We start from the raw sequence: 22563 nt of genomic DNA on the forward strand, positions 1-22563 counted from the left end.
TTTCGAAAAACAGTTTAAAACTAAAAAAATTTATTTTTTAAATTAAATTGCTGAAGATCCAACGATCCATAAAAAAAAGTTTTTTTTTAGTCTGAGTCAATTTATACTATTCCAATCCATTTAGGATATCCATCAAGTTAAATTTCGGTTCTTTGTTTTGTCCTTAAACGGATTATATATCTTACACAGCTTATTGTTTCTTAATACAAAAAAAAAGAAAAAATCAAAAAAAAAGTTTTTTTATCGTTAAGTTAAAAAAAAATGAAAACAAAAAAAGGAGAGAATCTTTTAAGTGTGTTGTTAGTCTGAAGACGGATTCGGTTGCAGTTTTTATTTTATTTAAAAAAACTTGATCGATAAAAATTAGTTAAGTGATAAAAAGGTTCAGTTTTATTTCAAGCCGTTTACTTAAATGTTTTTTTTTTCTTCATTTTCTTCTTTTATTTTTTATTTAAATTTTTAAGCACAAGTGCAATCGGCATTTGACTTTTTTTTTAATTTCAAAGTAGAAAAAATTTCTTGTGTGGTTCATTGTTATTCTTCAAGTTAAACAAAAAAAAATTGGATTATCAAAATGAAAAAGGAAAAATCGTCCTACGGAATAAAGTGGTGACAAAATATTAATAAAATTCTCTAAGAACTAACACTAAATATAATATGATTTTCATTAATTTCATTTTTTTTGTTTTTTTGTGCCACTTTTATACTTTTTTTGGATTTTTTCAATTATTTTTTTCTTACGGTATGAAGTTACTCTGACTACAAGAATCGCACATTTGATTAAATTTTATTAGAATATATTTTGTGATTTTAATGATTAATATTTTCATCAAATTTTTCATCAATCCTTAGTTATGCATTTACTATTATTATTGACAAGAGAACATTTTTTTTTCTTTTTTACGATATTAATTTAAAAACTAAAAACTATGAAAAAACAAACAAAACAGAAAAAATGTCAGATGTTCATAACAATTCTCGTCAATATTTGAAGTGATTTTTTACTGTTGGTTTTTACTCCTCAATGTTGTAGATCAAAAATAGATTGTTGTCGGAATTTTGTGGTGGAGCCAATGGTGATTTCGGGCTCAACGGTTGGAAACCAAGGAACAAAAATGTTCGGACCAAACTGTAGTGTTACGTAAAAAGAAAGAAAATCCATTAAACAACGGTCATTAAACAAGGGTAGTCAACGACGACAATTATAAGCGGTAAACTGTAGTGTTTGAAATATATTTTCGATGATAACTTTGAATTCGCATCGTTTTTGGTAAAAGTAGTCTGATCGTTTTGTGCTAAAATATCTCGAGTTTTGATAGTTACTGGAATTCTTGGGATTGATGCAGTCTACTCGAAGAAAACTCAAGCTCTATCGAATTTGTGATTTTTTACTACATTTTCGAACTTTTGAGTTTTCTCGGAGTAGATTGTATCAATCCCAAGAATTCCAGTAACTATCAAAACTCGAGATGTTTTAACACAACACGATGAGGCTACTTTTACCAAAAAAGATGCGAATTGAAAGTTGTCATCAAAAATATATTTACCTTGCGGCTCAGAGTGTAGATTGCTCTTAAAATACTTAAGTAATAGCTTTAATAATCAAAAACTGGGATACACTTTACACAAATAGGAGATTTAACAATTTGGTTGCGATATTCTTGCCGTATCTGGACCATTAATCCAATAACATAATAAGAGATAAAATGTTGAAAAATTGAACTTTTCGTGTCAAATTTATTGATCAGAGACCGAAGTCGAGGTTAACAGACATGCAATCCGAAAATATATTTTTTTCAAAAGGGCGGTTCCCATTTATCTGGTTAGCTCTATCGTCAGCACGCTCTGCTCCGAATTTATCTCGTCAGCACGCTCTGCTCCGAATTTATCGGTTGATTTACTTGTCACAATGTCACACCCAAAAGCATTACAAGGATGACAGCTCAATTAAGTCAACCATATAATATTGACCATCTGAAGCGAAACCGGGTAGGTCTGCATATGAACATTACTGCAGGACTGTACGAGTTTCGATCTTTTATCCCGAATCGCATCAGTGAAATTGTGGCTTTTCGTCGGCTGTCTGAACAATTTTAACCCAGTGAGCTTGAATCTGTTCTACAAGTTTTTAGGGCACATTGCGGCCTGCTAGGGCTAGTGATTATTGCGAAATTCCGAAAATTTTAATCTACGGTCAACGGACTCACTTGGCGTACCTCAATGAAATAAAAGATTTGAACAAAATAAGTGGAAAATCTAACAATTAGGACATTTCGTTCGTATCAGGTTGAAAAAACGATTAGTTCGATTAGCCTTTCAGAAATGGCTAGCCATCTGTTACGGACAACAACGATAACGAATACAAATACGCGGTTATCTCCAGTTTATGTGGTCTTTCATAGCAAAATTTATGTTAAATCAACTGAAGTAAAAGATTGTCAAGCACTAGCGGCAATAATTTGTGTAAAAGGCAAATAAAATCGGCAAAACTTACTTTGGACGATCGAGACGATCTTTACGCATGCACAACACAACAGCATCAACGTCCAATTTTTCTTCGGCAAATTCCAACAATGTGATGAATGATTGCTTGGACGCTTCTGGTAGTAAAACGGTTGGTAATGCAACGTACAAGGTGTTGTTGTCCGGATTCAAAACGGTTTCCCACACGCTGAATGTGGTGTCAGTAACATTGAGTTTGATGGTGATTTTGATGGGTTTCTTTTGGTGGAGGATTTTTTTTACTTCAAATGATGCTTCATCGGTAATATCGGTCTTGTCGGATGACACATCATAGGCTGATGAAAAATCAATGTCAGAGAACTCGGATGAAGTGGTCGAGTCCACTGAAGTTTTGCGATTATTGTAGTCTGGAAATGTAATAGGCAAAGTTGGATATTCGGTTTTCGGTACAGTCTATTAACGTGATCAATGTAAGTAGAGAACAGGTATGGTCGATCGCCGAATTTATCTTAAACGCACTCACATTTTATGTCAAAATAATATGAAAATGAGTGCGGTTAAGTACGAAAATCAAATTTTTATGTCCTCCGGGCCGACAATAGACCATACCTGTTTTACACTTTCATTGAACGTGATGGCTTACCTGTTAAGAGTGACGCCCTATCGTGATCTGATCTGTGGTGATTGACATCAGGACCACCACAGAGGCCCTACGCCGAGAGAGATACAGTAAGATTCATTCGTCATGGTGGACGAAGTTGAAGTCGAGCGTTGCTTGTTGTTTTTACTACTAAACATTGGCTCACTAAAAAGAAAAGAAGAAAAATTGGTTGAGTTTGGCTGAATTGCAACAAAAACAAATCCTATCCGATCGACACACTCATTCAGACATTAGCAAACATTCAATTCATTTTGTGTGGTTTAGATCGAATGTGAATTTGAAAGACGATGAATGCGATCATCATCAATTACAATCTGTAAACAAGTCACTGAACCAATTGTTCGTTGAAAACGTAAAAAATACTTTGTCAGATCATTAGATAACTTTTGCTTTTCAGTAATAAGCTATTCTTTGCACGATGGAAATTTCCAACTGCTTAACTTGTAAGAATTAAAATTAATTTAAAAGTGCGCGGGTCAGCGTTTTTCTTTTAAATGGCACGCAATCATGACCATCAATTATTAAATTCGATAACGTAGAAATGAATGAAACCCTAACGTGATAGGACTGGAATAAATTTTAAACCAAAAACGGTGTATCGTTGACTAAACACGCCTACAAAGACAAGCTGGTAAGAGAAGATGGCTGGTAAGGCTCAAAAAACATTTCGAAAGTCTAGAAGAAAGAGTGCACGTAAGTGTAAGGAACCTTATGCTATCTACATCTACAAAGTGTTGAAGCAAGTGCGTCTAGACACTGGCTCTTCTAGCAAAGCCATGAGTATCTTGAACAGTTTTGTTAATGATATTTTCGAACACATTGCTGCCGAAAGCATCTTGTTTGGCTCACTATAACAAACGGTCGACCATTACCAGTAATTTAAACTGTCGGTTGTGACCTGGTGAATTGGCTAAGTACGCTGTCAGCGAGGGCACAAAAGCCGTCACCAAGATCCAAGTAAATTGATCAATCTGGTTTCACATTGAATATTGAAATCTCCAACATCTTGGTTTGGCTTAGGTCATGTTAGAGAGCTACTTGACAAAGCGGCGTTCAGAAAATTGATTGGTACCGAGAGTGAATATTATGACTGGAGAAGGTCCTATATCACCGCTTCGCCTGCCGTTTTCAAAAGCGTTCATCATTGTTTCCGTTGTGACTAATTTCTTTATAGATTCAATCGTTTGAGTGTTTCACGGAACAAAGCGTCAATCCGAGTTTCAGTCTTAATTATCAAACCACCCGCACAATTAGAGATGTTAAAGAAGTTGACACACTGTTGTAATGACAAGTCAATAACGACAACAACGCGGAGAAAGATAGGTGGACGCTGACGTACACACGATATAAAAATATCTTTGGAAACAAAGCAACTTAACAATATCCTAAGTGACTCAACCAGTTTGTCTATTTGTTCGTTAGAAGTCATTCAAACAGTAGTCTGATCATCAAAAATTTTCCAGAACAAAAATCTCTTACACTCTCTCGACAAGGCAGAACATCTGCACTTATTGGTCGGTTGACTCTTGATAGGAACGGTAAATAACGGTAACGCATACATTGCGTCATCTTGATACTGTTAAACAATTTTAGAATGAAGTGAACGGATTTGTAGTCCCTGTCGATATTATGGAAAATTTCAATGTTACTACACACGACATAATGTGTCTGGTTTACGATGCACCATAGTTTTGTTCAAAAATCAAGAAAGAATTGGTACACAATTCGTAGAGTTGTTTAGAACAGTTTCTTGAAGTCTGATTATTTCCGGTATTTCAAGGGATTTGATCATGAGACTCGCAGAATCAGAATTGTGGTGGTCAAAAGAATTTGTATGATGAGTTCACCCGGCAAAATCAACTTGAGCAACGGCAAAAAAATCTCCCGAGTTCAGTCTATTAGAAACGGCTGCATTAACAACAACCAACCAAACCAACGAAGTAAAATATTTCGTATCAAAAGCTCGATGATTGAAAACTACAGTGCAGTACGCTTGCCGGTTTCAAAAGGTTAATTCTTCTTTGAAAATTACTTCAGCCTTCAGGCAGCATCAATATCAGCTTTGAGAACAAAATCTTATTCCGTCCAGAAACCAATTGACAACCGAACCGTAAATTTTTCATTAGAACAACCAATCAGAGAACTCGAAAAACTCAATTCTATCGATTGCACATTACGGAAAAAATGTTCATTAATGTGAGCGTAATACAAAATACGGTTTTCATTTAAAGCTAAAAATATTGTCGGTCAATAAAATTGTATGTGCTGGGTACAAACAAGCCAGCAAAATGATATATTCGAATATCACCATGTCAATAACGGTATACATACACTCATCTATCAGCGGAGAAATGCATCAAATGTGATTGGAGAACGTATACAATATTCTGTGAGTGATTGCATCGAATGAAGAATATGTAGGTAGGTAGGTGGATAAGTATGTATCACCAAACAACAAGCATGTTACTAAAAAAATGCTAATAATCAACTTAAATATGCAATTCGAATTCGAATTTTAAAAATAAATTTTTAATATTTTATGCAAACACGACACGGCACTGTATATGTGCAGTATAAAGCGATAAAGTAAATTTGCTGATAAAAATAAATAAAACCTACGTTAAATCGATGGCTGAATCGAATGTAGACACCATCATTCTATCGCAGTTGATATAATTTACAACAACACGAAAAATTACCAAAAAAAAACGAACAAAAATGAAAATAGTTTAATGCCAAAACTAAAGAAAACAACTCCGCAAACGACACAACGTTTCTTCTCTTCAAATTACTGTTTTCTATCACAGTTGTATACACAAACAAAAAAACACTTTGGAATTCAAATCGGTTTATCACAGAAAAAGTTGTTTTGTGTGTGGTGTTGGCTTGCCGAAAGCACAAAGCTAACTGAATTGTGTTTTGCTGGTATACGTATTGGATACAGAAACGTTCCGTATCACAAATTCACATTGATGGACGTTGGTTGGAAAAGAAATAATTTCAATTCGAAGTGAAATATGAAATATAGCGGCTTGAAGTACACACTGCATGTATAAGTAATGCGTCGTGGTATGAATTGCACTTTGTAAAGATTTCGCAGGCCGTTTTCCTTTACTATATTGTTATATTATCTCATGAACCGTTTCTCGCGGTGTCTGTTGCTTTTTTTTTTAAAGTTATCTTGCCGGTTGTTTAACAACGACTGACAATCGGTGGTCACTTTCTGTTTCTTTTCTACTACTTCTTGATTCGTCGTTTTCTTCTTCCTGACGACCTCGCTTGTGATAGTGTGAATCATGCATACATAATTTATCCGGCAGCCCTCTATCTGTATACATGTATATTCTCCGTATTATATCAGTTTAAAACATCCGAAACATCATCATACGATGGGAACGGGGGACAAAGATTCTATGGGAAAATTTATTTAAAATTGAATCATAACAAACATACCGACGCGCTCTGTTCAGAGTGCTTTGAAATGGGAATGTAAGGAATACGAATACAAAGATAATAAATTTCATTACCTTCTCGTCCCGTATATTCAACAAACAATAATGAAAATACTAGCGACTAAAAATAAACACATTCCGGTGATGATGATGATGTTTTATAAATAATATTATATATGTACTGCCCCACACATGCATTGGTTTGGACGATTACACTGTTCTAAATAACAATTAATTTACTACGCAGTTGGACTAGCACCGTGTTTCTCACACTTAAACTTTGTTTAAGCGATGTGTGATAAGTAAGAGTAAATATTTGCTTGCTACAAATTAAGACATTGTCAGCACATCATATATGAGAACATCCGTCGATGCATCAGCGCTCTATATATCCATAACCAAACGCCGCATTTGAACACATTTAATTGTTTGTTATCGACCAACAATGCGAAATAGATAAGCGAATTATTTTATTAGTTCTGAAATAGAAACCAATCGTGGCCTGTGGACTATTGCAAAATTGCCTCTTTGTTAAAGTTAAAGCGTCTTGTATTCATTGTCTAACCTTAAACTGATTTGACAATGAACAAGAATTTCAAGTAAAAAAACTGATTCTTTCTAGTTTTTTACTCACCACTGACAAAAAAGAGTTGAAAATCTTACCTGCAGCAAGTAACTTTGTCTCCAGGTAATCTAGAATAGCTGCTACAGCTGTATTTTTTGTGTGAGGTGCCATAGCTGTAGCAGCTATTCTAGATTATCTGGAACAAACTGACTTGCTGCAGGTAAGTTTTTCTACTCTGTTTTGTCAGTGACAAAGTCATTCACGGCCTTAGAATAGTCTACATGCTTCTAAGCGGTTCATTTGTTAACAAAAAAAAATTTAAAAAGATAAATGAAATGAACGGCTTGACGACATTAACAGTTTTCATTACGAATTATTCTTTTGTTAAGCTGTCAAACTTGACAGGAGAACAAAGTACAATTTTGAATTAGGTCTCTTTCGCGTCGCTATGTGCAGCTAGAATCATAAAACTTACTGACATATTTTTGGCCAAGACATTCTTTAAATCGATTTTTCACCATTAAGCCATGATGGCTCATTTTTGGCCAAATCGAGAAAAATGTAGATCTGGTCAAATAACGGGTTCTTCTCTCTCTTTTGACATTTTGGTTAGCTTTTTGAAAATGACAACTTATCTGTCATCTTGAACGATATTGACCATCTGAATGATAATTTCTTAATTTGCAAACATTCCAATCGAAAAATGTATTAAAGTAATTATCTAAGCCTCTGAATCATCCAAGTAATGCACTTACATTAAATACATTTTACGACAAAAACAACCTTGAATATAACTCAAAATAAACACGATTCTAATAACAGGAGAATTTTCTACCGTTTGAAAATGAATGTTTACATAATCTACCTACAAAATTCCTGACAAAGAAAATGTTTTCAGTTCGATTACCCTATAGAAAAAAATTGAAACTTAGCTATTTTTCTGGCTTAAAACTTTTCTGCTTTTGCGACGCGAAATAGGATTGCATATACAGACAACAACGACAACAACAAAGAACTTCGAAGAGAACATTGTTGTTTACATAATTTTAATTTTAATGCGAAATTAGTTGATTGCCAGATGAATTCTATTTTTCTGTAAGTATAACAGAGAGCCATGTGACGAAATTAATTATTAATTCACACCAGAAGCGAAATATTTTTATTTTTCATGTAGGTGAGAGGCGACGGGAAGCCAAAATTATATTTCTACCGAATTGTTTTTTTTACTAAACTTTTGAATTTATAGTTTCGCGTAATAAGCTGATGTTCTGTTTTCGCTGGTGTCTGAATAGAATAAGGTCAGCAATTTTTACAATCTGAAAGTGGTTCTGTATACAAAAGACAAAATTTTCTGATAAGATGTCGACGACAATGAACGAACAGCCAAGGATGAACAATTAAAATGAAAAGCAAATCAAAAGAATGTTTCCAAAAAATCAATTTTTTAAAATTTCTTTTTAGTTTTGCAGAGCAAAATGTTTGTTAAAATGAAGTACAAGATTTTGTATCTAGTACTAGCCAAACATACAAAGAAATACTAAATGACTTTATCACTATTTTACTGTCAAGCATTTTTCAATTCTGAGAAGGTACCTTAGAACGTTTTATACCCTTCACCGTAAGTCTGACCATGAAAGTTAATTCTTCGAAAGTGCATTCAATTGAAAGAATGTCTCATGCACAGAGCAAAGTAACTTCATTTCCAAGTTTAAAGGTTAGACTACAAGTGAAATGTTTTCGCAAAAAATACGTCAATCGAACAACGCAATGACAGATTTTCTTTGAATTTTTTTTTTTACTCTACCGCACCGCTTGATTACAGTATCTTATCCACATTTATTACCACTCACGTGTTTTTCATTTCAACTGAATTGAACAAGAAAAAAAATTGTTTTTTTTTTATAAGATACGCTAAATGATAAGTCACATGCAATTCGATGTGTATTCGGCTGATCCGTGATACACGCAGCGGTTTTAAATGAGAATTTTGTTTAGAAACAACTTTGTCAATGTCAGAGCAATGTCGATTAATGTTGACAAACTAAAATTAAATGAACAAACCCTGTGAACACCATAATTGATAAGATAAATAAATAATTTTGCATTACAAAACTCACGTTGTCGCTATGCATCTCCACGATAATAACAAAGTTTTGCATGCAACTGCTACCTGAGTTCATATACAATTGGCCAACCAACACTCTTATTGAGTGAAAAGTTCATTAAAGACAACCTTGAAAATGTCATATAAATAGTATAGCACAGTGGTTCGACCCTATAGTTCTAACAAAGGGCAGAACGTCAAAGTTGAATAACAACGAATATCAATATCATGAAAAGCACCATCCAGCTTTGCATAGACAAAAGAGCCAGTGTCTATTTTTCGATTAAAAATAGACAATTGCTTTATGCGCCTTCACTAACAACGCAAAAGAGAGAAATCAATTCAGAATTTTATCTGCTAGCGGATCGTAAAGTGGAATTTACAGTCCGATACGTTAGTGGGCTTATGTGTTTACCCTGGAGAAAGTACCTTACACGCACGACTATCGAATTATAGTTTTATTATTAGAAAGAAGAGGGATTTGAGCACAAGATGGATTCGGGCAGGAGGGGGATTTGAGTCCGTACCACTCGACCACTCTGAAAGTGTTTGTTTTCAGCAGTAAAATCCTCTTGATAATAATAGTTAATAATCCAACCCCAGTTCTCGTAAATACTCTCTCATACTCTGTGGACTCTGTGATAATAATAAAAAAAAACTTAATTGCATTGTCTGCTGACTGAACATGTTACATAAATTATAAACCACTGTCAAGGACAAGGTCAAAGCTTAGTGTCAAACAATATACATTTTACCGATAAAGCTACGCCACACTGTATATTACCCAACCCAAAGCATTATTCCGCAGCATTTTCTATAAAATTAGAATCAATGTAAAATTGGTGCAGTCTGCTAAAGCGATAATAGAGTTTGTGAAAGTCATTTTTTATTCAAATTCAAACTTTTGTCAGTGAAGACAATGTGCAAATTTTTCCGAAATGTTTAATCGATAGAACGGTGACTAATATCTACCCCCTTGAAAGCATTTTAAAATTGAACGAAACCACTATCGATTGTCAGCTTGACGGGGTTACATAATAATGAAGGGAACATTTTAAAACGTTAGACGAATTGACTCTCTTCAAACTATTTACTATTTTTATGGTATTATATAGTTATGACAGGGGATTCTTTTGTTCGACTTTTGATTGGATGGATGGATATATAACACAACCATAACTTATCGCTATATTTCAGCCAGACACATTGTTTAACGTAGGTGAACTGGAGAATATTTATGTAAATTCAAGAACTGTGAATGCTCCACAACAACAAAAATAACCTTCGAAAGGACGGTAAAAATTGGATACCATCAACATTTCTATTTGTTAGATTTTAACCCCACATAAATCAATAAAAGTCTGGTTGGTCTGTTGTAAAACACTCATATTAAAATGCATTTTGCTTTCGATTTGCGTTCATAAAAATACGAACGATTATTGTGTGTGATATCTTTCGTCTATAAATAAATTTAAGTGGGGAAATCATTCGATCAATGCAAATGAGCAATCCATCGCAGCGTATACACAACCAGTAATAAATCGGACGAATTGATTTTTTTTAAATTTGTGAAATTTCGTTGAAAAAGAAATATTAAATCCGATTTCGTACAGTAGATTGATAGCACGTGTAGCAAATAATCATTTATGGATGTTACACAATTTTCGGATCCACGTCACAGTACATAGCTTACATTGGTTACATATAAACAGGGTCGAATAAGGTATCGAAAGGTGATTCGATATAAACATGATGACCAAATGGTTAAAAATGAGAATGATTTTTGACAATTTTCTATTCAAACATGTAATAATCATGTCCTGTACATCAGGCCAAACCTTACCAAGCTATCTGAAAAGGAATAGGAACGAAAGCTAAACCTTTAAGCTATCTTAAAAGTATGAGGAACAAGTGAATGTCATCAAATCGGGTGATGAAGATGGGATGATACATATGAAAGTTTACTTTCATTTCCTTTATGATTCACTAGACTTGTACATGCCAAAAGATATGAATTACTTCAATGCAGTAACTTCATAGAGTTATCTCTTTGCCACTGTCGTCACGGGTTGATGGGATGTGGTGTATTTTTGAACAGCATTGATAAATTTAATGGAAACATTTTCAAACAAGTCTTTTTCTAAAACAAGAAAATTCTAGGTCACAAAGCAATGATCCCTGGGACTAGGCTATTAGATTAAGAAAACGTTTGAAACGAGCAGATAATGACCATCAGAAGCTTTAGATATGAGATGCAAATACCAATCTTTCACCAAAATTACTTTCGAAATCCACTTCCCCTCGACCATGTGGTCCCGGGTCAGTGCGCAAAAAACATTTCAAAGATAAAATTAAATGAAATTCTCATTTCTGTAAATTATTCATTTTCGGGAATTGTGTGATCGATCCGCAAGCTGTGTGTTTAACTTTTCCGTAAATTCGTCGAATAATTTATTTGCAAATTATAAACCTTAACGCCGCAATACCGCGTTCGGATATATCCCGCAGAAACTAATCGGAAAGGTTTGATCTCAATGTGAGTACTTTTTCTTTTATAGCACACACACCGCGTTATACGATGTAATATTCCTGTTGCGTATAACAAATAATTGAACAAATTCGTGGAGATAAAGAAATGAATAAATGAAAGAAAAGAGGCAATTCATGGGGGAGATTATTTTGAAATTTATATTGAGGCTGATAAAGTTGGACGAAAAAAATTTGTTTGCGGTTAAGGTTCTGGGTTCACCCACGTGCACATGAATTTTAATTTCGTTACTGAGCGCGTGTGATATTAAAGTCAAAGTCAACGTAAATATTTTCTTTAGTATTAATGTCATGATTATAGCCATGAGAATATCGATTGACTTGCAATTTGGCTACAGAGTTTATTAATCACTTATCTACATCTGTTTGTAGGTAATACTGGTAATACACTGCTTTATAAATGAATTTCTTTATCAGCATTCAGCAGTTAATGTTTCACGCATGGTAATATGTGATGCTGAGAGCTTTTTGCAGTCACATCACGCTTTTCCATTATTTCGGGTTTGGTAAAACCTTGCGAAGACTGCCGATAAAATCTTCAAATTATAGCAAAGACATTCAATCCGAAAAGAACTACTTTTGGAAATACATCAAAACAATTATTTCAATCAATGAAAAACTAATTGTGAAATGATCGTCACGAATCGAACGTTTTAAATTATCATTCGTATAGCAGAAATTACTCAGAAACCTAACGAAGATTCCTATAGCATTTCTGTATTTCGTTTTTTGTTAATTAACCGAATTCGTTTCAATCAACCACATTCAGTTAACAATTGACTTGTGTTTACTGCATTCAGGCGGTTTGTTTCGCATTTGCCATTGATTAAATTCATCATTTCGTAATGATGATGATTACAATTTATTGTTAAGAGTTTCAGTTACAATATAATAAGCAAATGAACTAACAACGTAGCAATGAGATAATGCTGTGACAACAAAAAGCTAGATACGCAAATTATAAATAGAAAAATAAATATTGAACCGTAAGTGTGGATGGTATGTCGGCCACATATTTGAATACGTGTTTTATGAATGAATTCTGTTTATTCCCGAGTCAGGCATAGAATACCGTTAACGTTAAGCTAGGGGAGACCTAAATCCAGAGCCTATTTTAAGGAAATTAAATTTCCAAAAATTCTCAAATTTTTCCATCACTTTTCGTCTTTTTATCTAAAAACACAACAAATTGCATCGTAAATGTGTTTTTTACTGCCTTTTTAGTTGTTTTTCATGTCTTTGAGCTTAACTGATTACTTCGGAATGAGATCTAACAAAAACAAAATCTGGAAATTTTAAGAATTTTTGTGAAATTTGTGAAATTTTGGAAATTTTTGGAAATTAAATTCCTTAAAATAGGCTCTGCCTACATCCAGCAGTGGATAACATAAAGGCTGAAAAAGATGAAGACAGCTCACACTATACCAAGAATTCAAAAATAGTGTCTCAACCGGAACTGCCGAAAGAGGAAAGACTGCAACAAAGCACAATCATATCCCTAGCCGCAAAAATTCATAAACACAGTCTCAACCAGAACTGCCAAAAGAGGAAAGTCGACAACAAAACTAAAGTGAAAATATTAGCAAGCACGGCAGGCAATTAGGTTGATGTGATATTTAACTATTAGCCGGGGATTTCTCGTCAACCATCCATCGAGTATATGGCACAATAATATCCCTAGCCGCAAGAATTCAAAAATATTGTCTCAACCAGAACTGCCAAAAGAGGAAAGACTGCAACAAAACTAAAGTAAAAATATTAGCAAGCACTTCAGGCAATTAGGTTGTGATATTTAACTATTAGCCGGGGATTTCTCGTCAACCATCCATCGAGTATATGGCACAATAATATCCGTAGCCGCAAGAATTCAAAAATATTGTCTCAACCAGAACTGCCGAAAGAGGAAAGTCGACAACAAAACTAAAGTGAAAATATTAGCACGCTGCACGCACACTAATACACCAGATAATTCTCAAAAAGAGGAAACAAAAACCCTAAATCTCATATCCCTACAGAAAACCTTTTAACGTCAGGAGGGAAATTATCACTAAAAACCTAAATACCTGAGACAGCACCTAACATTGTAGCACATACGTTCATGATTCTTATCGCATGAGTGAGTACATTTATCTTTTACGCTAAATTTAGAACACAATTTTTAGTCCAACCAAATATTTAAATGAATTTTTCCGAATGGACAATCAGTTGTTCGCGTATATATTTACCATTTGCGTCATTTTTTTTTACAAATATATTCATAGTCACTAATAATGCGGTGAGCTTAAAAAAAACCTGATAAATGATCTTCGTACGTCTGGTTCGTGTGTTGTCAAAAATGTATTTTTAGTTTTTATTTTTCATTTTTAATTTCAAACAAATAGAAAGACGATCGGCTTGACTTTCACAATGAACTGATGTATTAACCTTTCAGCATCGAATATTTTGTTATAGCCGACTGCTGAAACATTTCATTTAATTTTAATTTTTCGTAAACTAGTCTTTAGAAATCCCTTGGTGAAACAAATCGCGCAAGTAAATGTGCGAATCTCCCCGTGTTTAAGAGCCCGCCCTCAAATCATCTGGTTTTTTTTATGGGATCATATGCGATAACAGTTTATCGCCACAGTTATCATGCGACATACAGCTAGTTACCAGAAAAATTTGTTTTATTTAACGTTTTAATTCGCAACAAATTATAACGAGCAAGAACAAAGAAACATTTCGATTGTAAATTGTTATCTCTCGAGGTGCGCGTTGTTGTAATTAATATCAGTGTATGAATTTGTGGCATGACATGTTAACGGTTCAAATGTGTATATAATATCGAAATTGATGAATTCGAATCGAGATATCAATTCGAATCGATAAGAATTGTTTTTCAATCGGTACAATGAACAATTTCACACGTTTTTGCAATTATTGCTGATACACGATGTCATATGGGCCTGTTTTGATTGAAATTCCTGGGCTTCAATTGTAAGGCATTCGTAACTCCAAATATTCGTTACTTGACTGTTGCGTGTGTAAAATCCCATAAAAACTGTCAAGTTACGAATTCTTAAAGTTACGAATGCTTTGAGAATCGGCGTCCTGGCTCTAAGACGTGTACAAATAATCTCTCTTATCATACGATTCACTCAGCCATTGAACAGCCCACTGGCACAACCCTAAGTGCGTTTACTTTGTAAAGAAGTCAAAGAATCTCTACTTTGTTGCATAAATACCAAAGAATCAACCTAACACATTAAGTTGCATTTTAGCATTTGTACCGTGTAACTTACAACTTTAACGTTCTGCGAACATAAACATTATTTTATGCATGAAGATTGCAAGTTACTTGACAATGAAATTGAAATTTGGAAATAAAGTTTTTGTTTTACGCGCCCTGACGAGATTTGAACCCCAGACCTCTTGCGTATGAAGCAAGCGTTCTACCAGTTCAGTCCTGTGGTTTGATACGTAGAACGCTTGCTTCATACGCAAGAGGTCTGGGGTTCAAATCTCGTCAGGGCGCGTAAAACAAAAACTTTATTTCCAAATTTCAATTTCATTGTCAAGTAACTTGCAATCTTCATGCATAAAATATTATTTCAATGTTCGGAACACCACCGAAGCAATACAACATTCAAAATAAAAAAAATAAACATTATTTTTCTGTTTGCATAAAATGGAAAATAAAAAGCCATCGCAGCGTTCGTTGTAGTAGTTTTTTATCGTATTGAAATCACGATATGTCGCGTACTGCAGAGGCAAAAAAGAGATAAAATGAATGGAAAATTCCATCCAAGCTCTACGATCAAATAACTGCACCAAACACAAAAATGCATGAAGAATAAACATTCGTTTGGTTTAATAATACAAATTTTTTGATACTACCCTGGTTTGGAGTGTTCGAGCAGGCACGATCATTGTATTTTATGTAAAATGAGTTTCGAATTTCAATTTAAATTGTAAAGAACTTCCCATATAATTGACAAACAGAATACAATGCGAAGTTCTTTTATATTAATTGAACTTTTAAAGTAGTACAATTGACGGCTTTTGTTCGATATGAAAGTATTCAGAATAGTATACAGACGTTATATAGAACACAGGCACGTTTTGTATAGAAATCTATGTATGTTCGATTTTATAAACATAATTCTCCTACCAACATTGACCGAATACGAGGTTATGACGAATTGTTTAATAAGAAATTCTACGAAAAATGTTAATGCTACGATAAACAATAAAAAAATTAGAAAAACAAACATATAGCGAATGTTCACACTAATTTGATGACAAATTGACGCAAATTGACGAAATAGGGCACTCAAGGTAGTGAGGTGACCGAGTGACGAAAGGAGTTAAAAATGAAATGGAAATCCGTGTTCGTCTAATACAACAAAAATTACGCTTTCAGCAGTTAACCGAACATCTATCTTTAATCGCTAAAAGGAAATAGAACTTTCAAGGACAATATGTTTTTTTACACTTTTTCGGTCGCCATTTTTAAAAAAAATTTCATCATACCACCGAACAGAACACTCATTCGCATACCCCGTTACAATCTCGAAGGATCTGATCAACCAATTTTACAACAATTTTATATCGATATAATACTCACAGATTACTATTTATTATTGACGGCATCTTGGTATTCCTCAATGATTGCAATTTAATCAAAAGTGAAAGCGAAACTTTACTTTGTTTTTGGTTAGAAAACACTGTGAACACAGTAATGCAGCTGATTCGAAATTTTTCTCCAAGTGAGTACAAAAGAAACTCGTCGGTGATGACGTTTTGATACGTATGTGGATGGTGCGGTGATGTCGGTGATGTGTATGCTGAAAACGGACGCAACACGGTTGTTTTCGTATTTACGTAAAAAGGGTAAAAAGTATAATGAGCGACATCTAACTGTCGAAATTTCGTTAGGAATCACTTCGTCGAATTTGAAAAACGAATTTAAATGAAGCCAAAAAGATATTTACCGATAAAAACTCTTTGAATGCGAAACTGACACTTTGATGATTATTAACCTTAAGATTTTCCCATCCTGAAATTCGACTTCTGCTTGTAACTAAAAAACTTTTATCTTAAATTTTTCATGGCGGTTCTATAAGTAGTCAAAAAAGTTCAAGCTGGAACTTGTAGGGAAAGCTTGTTGCAGATCTATGGAAACTGAGATTCCTGAGGGTTAAACGGCACTCAGGGAACTCTATTAGAATTAAAATTTAAAATACTTTATGAATTTAATTGTATTTAGATCATCTGATTCACATGCACACTGTCGACATTAAAAGACCGCTCATTCCAACGTTCCAAAGTTGCAGAAGCATTTATATTGAGCACCATATCGGTCCAACCTAGATTCAGGAAAGATCATCTTTTCACACTTCCTGAAAAGACCACAACCAACCGTTGTACATTCAATCGTACACTTCATGATACAAGTTCTTTGGCCAGTAAATATTTTACCGTTAGCATCACCATAAAAGTTTCAATTATTGAACTACATAAGGAAAACGATGCTTTCATTAAAAAAAAGCTTTTTGTCAATTAGGGGTGTACGATGGAGAAAGGATCGAGACTGGCGTAAATTTAAAAAATTCATTTACAACTTGAGACAAATCATAGAAGCTAAATTTTTTAGTTTTCGGTCTTCCACCTACTTCGACTTCTACCATTAGTCTTATTCTACTAATTGGAGTCCAGTGCTACAAGAAAAAATTAAATCCAGGCGAAGTTTGAAGTTTTTGAAAATCATGTGAGAAATGTTTGTTTCGTGAGTGTTTGTTTGGTCTAAAATTGAGGCAAAATGGCTCAATTGAGAAAATCGAGTTTTTGACATCTAGGGATGATAACAATTTTTTGTGGACTATGCCTGTCTCGATCCTATATCCATCGCACACCCCTAATTGAATATATTAATTTTCTGAAACACTTTTATTATTTTACGAAGTGTATGAGAAACAGAAAGATCTTGAGGTTGCAAAAATTCCTCCGGAAAAAACTTATAAAACCTTTATCAAATCTCCTAAAATACTCCTAAAATTACTTGCAAAATCTCCTAAAATTCTCCTAAAATTACCGTTAAAATTTCCTAAAATTCCTAATTTTAGGAGCCTTCCTAAGTCGTGGGAACTCTGTAAAAAAATGGTTTAAGACACACTGTCCAGTTAAGTACTCATGCTTGAAGTGCGTTGTTAAATATCATTCGTCGTTTGTTAACAGCACTTTCTACAATGAAATTTCCTTTAACAAAATGTTGAAGAGGCTAGGAGAAACAACGACTTCCTGGAGAAGCTGAGATTTCCCGACACTGTGAGTTCACTTGTCATTTCTTAGCGAAATGTTGAATACTCACTCTACTCTCTACTATTCACGCTTTATGGCCTGTGTCGCTACGCTACCATGAACATTGTGATTATTGATGAATAAGAACTAAGGCGAAGCAATTCCTTATCAACATTCCCAAGGATTAATGTGAATGTAAACAAAAACATTTACTATTGATCTTTAATGTCAATAAGTCAGTATAGTGTCACATTGTGTGAATCAACTGTCGTTTATAATTACCCGAATGAAGGTAGGTCTCTGGTGTATGTGGTTGCTAGAGAGTGGTATACTACCCGAAAGGATGATCGATGTACAGAGTGTGTACAAATATTGAATAAGACCAGCTACGTTTAATGTATTTTGCGTAATTGCGTGATGTATTTTATAGTCCCCGTTTGTAATTAACTTATAATTGAGTCACTTTACCGATACATTAATATTGGTTAAGAGCAAACACCGAAATTTCGTTGTAGAAGTACCGATGTAGACGACACGATAAATAATATTTGCAACGATAATGAGTTCAATTAATTGATTGTATAATGTAAATCAATGGGGTGATAAGACTGTGTCACGAGATCACGAAACAACTTTTATTTGTTTTCTAAATTCGTCTTGGGAACGGGAACACCAATGAGAGACAATAATGAAAAACCATTTTTTTTCCTTTAAATAGTCGCAGGCATATCGACTTTATTGTTATGCATTCAAGATGAGAAATTCCATCATTTTCATCGGCGTTATAAATATCAAATGGAAATGTTAAACTATTTCGAACAGACACACGGGTGTACGAAACAATGAATCTCACACTGTGACCGAGTTTATTCGTAGACCCAGTTTTCGGCGGCTGGTGTCCATGAGACTAGCTCATCATCCGCGAACCACAAAGCGATCTCCTTGTTAGCCGACTCAACAGCATCCGAACCGTGAATGATATTACGGCCAACTTGAATGCACAAATCACCGCGAATGGTGCCTGGGGCTGAATCAGCTGGATTTGTAGCGCCCAAGATCTGTCGACCAGTCTTGACCACATTCAAACCTTCCCAAACCATTGGAACGACTGGACCGGAGCTCATGTAGTTGACAAGTCCGGGGAAGAATGGACGAGCCGACAAATCAGCGTAGTGCTGTTCCAAGAGATCTTTCGTTGGCTGAAAAGTAGATTGGAAAAAATTGAGGTTAGGGTTAAGCGGAAAATTGTGTAACCGGCACAAATGCAGCCGGACGACAAATTATGAAGGGAAACCGAAAGAAAATCGATCGAAAAGCGATTTCGAATTTCCATTTTTCAATGCGGAACTAATAACTGAATCACCGGCACTGTATGCACATCCAGCCATGTGGCATTCTAATTCGCTTCAGGCATTAAGAAATCGATTTAATCCACTTAGCTTACCCAAGTGAATTTCAATGCAACCAATTTGAATCCCTTGGCTTCGAAGCGTTTGATGATTTTGCCAACGAGTCCTCGTTGGACACCATCGGGCTTGACCATGATAAAAGTACGTTCCTTGTTAGCAGCCATTGCGTGTGAAAATAAAGAAAAGAATGCCAATAATGAACAAATCATCAACCTCTTCGAGAAAAATTGACAGACGATTTGGAGCTTCGCGGATTACGAAGATGTCGGTGTATGAGTACAGCGCATAAGTCAACGTTTGCGTAATGGATGTAGGGCAACGTACGAAATTGCATTTAAAATATTTGGCGGGTAATGAATATTCGAGACTACATCGAATTTCTACTTATCCACTCTATTAGCGGCCGGATGGGTGCAAATAAAATGAAACGCTATTTGCACCCAATTGTGGAAACACCCAAATTGGGTGACCCAATTGTTAGGCCCGTTTGTCTTTGTACATTCAAACCAAATTCAAGTTGCTTCTGACGAAACATCCAATGGTTGGGACTGTTTGTGCAAAAAAGATTCGAGTTGTCTCTGACGAAACATCCAATTCTTAGGCCAGATGTGCAAAGAAGACACAATTTGCTTTTGACGAAACAACCACTTGTTAGCCAGTTTTTACAAGGAAGACGTAAGTTGCTTCTAACGTAATACCCAATCGTAAGACCAGTTTGAACAAGGAAAAATGAACTGAGCAATTCTCAACGAAAATTTAACGAAATTTTGTAAAATTTCGTTAAATTTTCGTTTAAAATTTTTAGAATCAGCCTGCAACCAGAACAATCTCATAAAATTTAACCGATCATTGCTTCTGATCGATCATTTTTCGGCCAGAGTAGGTACAAATTACGACAAAACGTCTTCAATACTCCAATGCAACCAACAATTTTTATTTTATTTACAGACAATTCGATTCACAATCACTTCTTCTTTCCTTTCGAATGCACCTTCCCACCGTACCGCGAAACAAATGCCTTAACATCGAATTTTTTCTCGCAACCCTTGTAATTCATGTAACGAATTTTGCCAAAAATTGCTCGCTCCTTCCAGCCCATATCGTGAACGCCACCAATTGACCACATGCAACCGACATAACCACTCGGATCCCTGCCATCTAAACTGTATCGGTCGTTCAAATAAATTGCGATTTCCAGCGCCTCTTCCGGACTGTTCGTCCATTCGAGAATTTTCTTCGCCCAATACATTCGTAGAAATCCATGCATTTTACCCTCCAGACGCAATTGAATCTGTGCCGAATTCCAGAGATCGTCGTGAGTCTGGGATGAATCGAGTTGCTTCCTGGTGTAGATCCATTCGCGTTTGTCTTTTCTGTGAATTAGCGAAACAATTAGTCGTGGGACTGAGAAAGTTTCACGTCAACAAAGTCATACTTGTGATCGATCAGGGTTTGTTTGGCCCAGCCAGAAAGGCCATTTATTGAATCGTAATTTTTATTGAAGAAACAGAAATTATCGGACAACTCTCGTCGCACGACCGCCTCTTCCACATAAGCGTCTACGCTGCTAGGATACAACTTTTTATACTTTTTAACAGTCAGAATCGTTCGCTGTACGGATATTTGACCTGTGAAATGAATACCGAAATTAAAAAGTGTTTTCCTGAGAACAAAGTCCGATTTGATTACCGAAATGAAACCATGGCGACAGATTTGACAATGCATTGGCCAACGGATCGTTTCGCTTGTCGTTGAATATCTTTAGCCGATGGTTACAAAACTGTTCCATTTCTTCGACGCCGTGACTGTATCCCGGTTTAGCCCAATCGACTTCATCCACTGTCATGTCCACTTCCAAGGAATCAAACGCTGTTTGCCAATCGATTTTGATTTTTTTCGCATCACTTTCGTACGGATGCCTGATAACCGGCGGGAAATCAGTTAAGAAATTGTCGAGCTTCTTATTGATTTTACCACGGATTGTACGGGCCGCATATTCTTGTTTGTCTGACGTTTCCCAAACCGGAACGATATTGTGGGCGTCCACTTGAACCAACGGAACTGTTTTCGGTAACTTATGTAGTACATCATCTACCCACTGTACGGGAACACGTAAAGGCGAAAAATCACAAACAACGGCACCGATTCCGTTGTCCTTAACAAACTTTGGGATTGTCGTCGCGGCTGTGCCAATTAACAAATGGAATGAAATATTCAGTGCTGAGCATTCGGCTTCAACTTCTTTTAGTCCATTTAACAGGAATTTGTAGTGACGAATTGTGGCGTCGAGAAATTTCGGAACCAGACAAAAGCAAATGTGCAGCGGAACCTCATTCTTCAAAGCCAGCTTTTGTGCCTAATTATTGAAGTCAGGAGAGAATTCAATTAAATTACAAAATTCTCCATTTCGCTTACAAAAAGAAACGCCCAATTATCCTGAACCCGTGCATCCCGAGACATCCAGTAAACAATTCCCCTGGCACTCTCCGGCACATTTCCATTAGCCGATAGTATCCGAACACGGCTCTTGATGAATTTAAAGTCCAGCACTGATTCGGCTGTTTGTATCCGAGCGTTTTTGAATTGTTCCTTGAAGTTGACACTTTTTGGGCGTCCTTTCGAATCTACTTCTGTGGAGACCTCGCTGCTAGTTGACGGATTGTTCGATTTGTTTCGCTTTTTCGGTGGAGGTGATATGGATGACGAACTCATGCTCAAATTGATTTTCAGATGTTTCGCGTAGACTACAATTAATCGAATTTCATTTAAATGTCTCATCAATTGGTGTATGACCAGAACAGCAAACTAACGTAAACGTAATCAACTGCTGAGCTGCACTTTTGTGAATTGTTTTGGTTTTGTTGCTCGTTAACCCTCGCGAGAATGACAGTCTTAATTTCTGTGAAATTATTTTTCCTTTTCGTTGTCAGCTGATCGTGTAGGTTGTCGCAATATAATTTAGAAGAAAATGTACTCGCTTTCAGTCCTTGTTAAAATTGGTGACTAGAACATCTAACAACAAAACTGTGTTCATTCCGTTAAAGGGTTTAAAATTGTTCTTTGCCGGACAGTAACGCACAAAT

The 22563-nt window shown here is 35.3% G+C and overlaps 3 protein-coding genes across 3 annotated transcripts; all 3 read right to left on the bottom strand.

Annotated features, from left to right (window-relative positions):
* Positions 1-16585, bottom strand: LOC119079438 (ornithine decarboxylase antizyme). Its single transcript, XM_037187351.1, is given in 5 exon segments — positions 1-1129; positions 2495-2870; positions 3107-3155; positions 3157-3268; positions 16399-16585. Coding segments are annotated over 5 exon segments (678 nt in total). The 5' UTR covers positions 16425-16585; the 3' UTR covers positions 1-1014.
* Positions 16586-18770: 2185 nt separating this feature from the next.
* Positions 18771-19722, bottom strand: LOC119079439 (nucleoside diphosphate kinase). The gene is made up of 2 exons (XM_037187352.1): positions 19516-19722; positions 18771-19270 (listed from the first exon to the last, which is right to left on the bottom strand). Exons 1-2 carry the CDS (start codon positions 19687-19689, stop codon positions 18938-18940), a joined length of 507 nt encoding a protein of 168 aa, XP_037043247.1. The 5' UTR covers positions 19690-19722; the 3' UTR covers positions 18771-18937.
* A 663-nt stretch (positions 19723-20385) lies between these two features.
* On the bottom strand, positions 20386-22563 carry LOC119079441 (deoxyribodipyrimidine photo-lyase). The gene is made up of 4 exons (XM_037187354.1): positions 21896-22563; positions 21170-21836; positions 20916-21108; positions 20386-20853 (listed from the first exon to the last, which is right to left on the bottom strand). Exons 1-4 carry the CDS (start codon positions 22256-22258, stop codon positions 20445-20447), a joined length of 1632 nt encoding a protein of 543 aa, XP_037043249.1. The 5' UTR covers positions 22259-22563; the 3' UTR covers positions 20386-20444.

This window comes from Bradysia coprophila, unplaced genomic scaffold, assembly GCF_014529535.1.
Source record: "Bradysia coprophila strain Holo2 unplaced genomic scaffold, BU_Bcop_v1 contig_324, whole genome shotgun sequence".
Taxonomy (NCBI): domain Eukaryota; kingdom Metazoa; phylum Arthropoda; class Insecta; order Diptera; family Sciaridae; genus Bradysia; species Bradysia coprophila.

Coding starts and splice junctions, on each gene's coding strand:
- LOC119079441 (XM_037187354.1), bottom strand. CDS start 22,258: ATGAGACATTTAAATGAAATTCGATTAATTGTAGTCTACGCGAAACAT. Junction 21,837..21,895: donor ATAATTGGGCGTTTCTTTTT/GTAAGCGAAATG, acceptor TTCAATAATTAG/GCACAAAAGCTGGCTTTGAA. Junction 20,854..20,915: donor CAAACCCTGATCGATCACAA/GTATGACTTTGT, acceptor GCTAATTCACAG/AAAAGACAAACGCGAATGGA.
- LOC119079439 (XM_037187352.1), bottom strand. CDS start 19,689: ATGATTTGTTCATTATTGGCATTCTTTTCTTTATTTTCACACGCAATG. Junction 19,271..19,515: donor TTGCATTGAAATTCACTTGG/GTAAGCTAAGTG, acceptor TCTACTTTTCAG/CCAACGAAAGATCTCTTGGA.